At 21.7% G+C, this 3547-nt stretch overlaps 1 protein-coding gene across 1 annotated transcript; it reads right to left on the bottom strand.

The window, feature by feature from the left end:
• Window positions 1-1619: 1619 nt before the first annotated feature.
• On the bottom strand, window positions 1620-1778 carry LOAG_13666 (hypothetical protein; the record flags this gene model as incomplete). The annotated part of the gene is made up of 1 exon (XM_003149171.1): window positions 1620-1778. One exon carries the CDS (start codon window positions 1776-1778, stop codon window positions 1620-1622), a length of 159 nt encoding a protein of 52 aa, XP_003149219.1.
• Window positions 1779-3547: the final 1769 nt, after the last annotated feature.

Raw genomic sequence — 3547 nt, 5'->3', positions numbered from 1 at the left:
ATAATAAGAATCATGATAATATTGTTGATAATAAGAATCATGATAATATTGTTGATAATAAGAATCATGATAATATTATTGATAATAAGAATCATGATAATATTGTTGATAATAAGAATCATGATAATATTGTTGATAATAAGAATCATGATAATATTGTTCATAATAATTAATAATAATTAATCACATTTGTTAATAATGATATTGGATAATAGTACATATTACTAACTATTTTGTAAAAGCAACACATCGATAAATTCATGCTTTATTATTTTGTATAATTCTGAATTTAAACTTTATTACAATATACATTTTTATTGATAATGATAATGACCAATGATAATGATTAATAAATTATTTTCATACCTTCATCATTTTGAACAAAACGGAATATAACATCACCAGAATCCCAACTTGTTGCAATAATATCAATTACTGGATGCCAACATAAATATATTATACGTGAATTGGCTTTACGAATAGGTAAATAGTTACTTTTAATAGCCTGTATAAAAAAAAATATATATATATATATTCATTAATATCAATATAGCAATTAAATTTGTATTTAAATATTAGCATATGTTTTAATAAATTAATAATTAATTAGCATATACATACATCCGCTAATCAATAATTAATTGACTAATGCATATGTTGATTGAATTTAAACAATTTTCAAAATGCTAAATATAAATAATTAATATTTAGGATGAAATTTATTCGATTTTTCTTTTTTTTTTTACCACCAATTTACTTTTTTTTATTCAAAATATTTTTCTAACTAAATAATATTTGTTGAATCTTTTTATTTTTATCTTTATTTTTTATTTTTATTTTTTTTTTTTAAGAGGAAAAGGAGAATGAAACTTTTATTTTCTTATTGATAATCATGACATTTATTGATAATTATTTTTTTATTGACATTTATTGATATTACTTTTTTTTCATTTATTTTCTTATTGATAATTGTTTGTTTCAACCTGCTAATGTAGCAGGCTAAAACAAAAACAAAAAAAAAAACTTCTTATCACTGTTCATCATTCATCAATCTACGATAATGAAAGAACTGATAGCAACAATCAGCCTAAATACTATTACTTATTATCATATCATCAACAATTAAAAATTTACAAAGAAACATATGAATAAAAATAAATAAGTATAATATTAATTGAAAAAATAATAAAAAAAATTGCTCCAAAAAATTTCTGCGTAATACTTTTTTGATTACTTCAAATTTTTTTTTTATTTTCATTTCTTTCATTCATTTAAATTAGTTAATAAATTGAATGCTAAATTAAACCATATGAATGTGATTTATGAAAAATAAAAATGATCGATAATTTTTAAATATTTAATTAGCCATAAAACAAATATGAATACATATAATCCATGATCTATAAAAATATGGTATTCAAATTTATCCATTCAAATATCAATTCTTATTTTCCTTTCTTTTTTTTTATTTTCAATTATTGCTATAATAGATTATTAGCTGCAAATTGTTTTACACATTTCTATATTTGTCTTATTGTTTGTCTAATAATTCTTACAACATGAATTATTAGGCAAATAATATACTTAATTACTTGTTTGGTATTTACTTAATTACTTTATTATTTACTTACTTGATGAGTGAAAAAATTAATTTCACTTCCAACATTTGCATGATATGTTGTTAGTGCAAGTAATCCACTCTTTGGATGCCATTCCATTAATTCATGATGCATTTCATCAATACCATCAACAACTTCTTCTCCCACAAATATCGACATTATGTTTGAATTTTCTCTTCGCCGGATATTATCAATCAAACGATAAACAGGATGTTTAATTTCCGGAAATCTAAACTTTCAATTTAATTTATGCTATATTTCAGTAATACTATCACATCTCTAATACGGTTACGGTTTTAATTACATGAAATTATTATCATGTATATGGTTAACATATACATGAATAAATTATTGAATGATAAATAGTAATGATAGCGATAATTTAAGGTGATAAATGTTATGTTAAACTGTTCAATCTATTTTCTATCATTATTCTTCGACAAATTTATCGACAAATTTATTATTTATAATTTATTATTTATAGTTTAATTTATTATTTATAGTTTAATTTCAGTTTTATTATTTATAATAACAAATTTATTGTTATTTATTATTTATAATAACAAATTTATTATTTATAGTTTTTATTTATTATTTATTACAATTATTATTTATTACGACAAATTTATTATTTATAGTTTAATTTCAGTTTTAGAGTATATTTTATTTTTTTTTATTTTTTTTTATTTTTTTTGTTAAACGAAATCAGATAGTTAAACGATTCAATGAAATGAATTATTTAATATGTTGAAGTTTTCCTGATCCAAAAACAACAATAAAACTTCCAACAATTATTGCATAATCATCTTAGTAATATCTAATTTTTGTTCTACGGATTATTTCCTGAAAAATTCCTGCACATATGATTGTAAAACTGAAACATGAGAGATGTATTGTATGATAGGCTTGCTTAGCTAATTAATTACTCATTAAAAATTTGCGATATTAATTTTGCATAATTAATTTGTGATCAAAAGGAAAAGAGCATTTGCTAAATAAAAATGACGAAAAAAAATATAGAAAGTAAAAAGTTGAACAAAAAAAAGAAATGACATAAGCTGAATTCCAGAATTTAGCTTACTTCAATTATCATAGTAGTTGATTGGATATATGTCGAGTGATTTCTTAAAGGTTATATTAATATTACCTCATGTTGCCATGGTTACTGAGATTTATTTCATAACAACAATTTAATTTGAATTTAGATTCAAAAAATACTGTGAACGTTTTTTTGAATTGTTTTTTCAGAGCTTTAACTAATTAATTTGTGTCACAAAATGAATTTCAGGATAGTGCTAATGAATTATTGAAGAATTGATTTTAACATAATAGATCTGGTACAACAGAATTGCGTGTGGAGGACGCATTATTTATCGATGCATATTTGGATTGATGTATGGCTCTGAGAGAAGTTAGCAGTTGTGTGGGTGTGCTGGTGTTTGGTTCTTTGTTATTTTAAGTTTTATGTTTTTTAAATATTTAAATGCATTAACATTTGAAATACTAAAGTATGTAGATTTTCTAATTAGGAGGAAATTAATGAAGAGAGGAGAAAAAGATGAGTGAGTAGTGCCGGCGATGTTTCATCTCACCGATTTAATTTTTTAATTTATTTCCTGGTGCGAAAACTTTTTTGTTTGGGTCCTACTCTTTGCAGAGAAAATGTTCTCATTTTTTTTCTGGATCGATTGATTATTTGGATATAGCGTTGTAACATGAACTTGTAAAATGTAAAATAAAATTTAAAATGAATTACGAAATAACGAACAGCTGGTAAATATCTTTCTTCGGGTCTTATTTTTTGACTTTTAACCTATATGCATATATATACACATACACATATATATACATATATATATATATATATATATATATATATATATATATATATATATATATATATATATATATATATATATATATATATA

The sequence above is a fragment of the Loa loa genome (genome assembly GCF_000183805.2).
Source record: "Loa loa unplaced genomic scaffold supercont3.307, whole genome shotgun sequence".
Taxonomy (NCBI): domain Eukaryota; kingdom Metazoa; phylum Nematoda; class Chromadorea; order Rhabditida; family Onchocercidae; genus Loa; species Loa loa.
The sequence above is the reverse complement of the archived record's forward strand: the minus strand, read 5'-3'. Positions and strand labels throughout refer to the sequence as shown.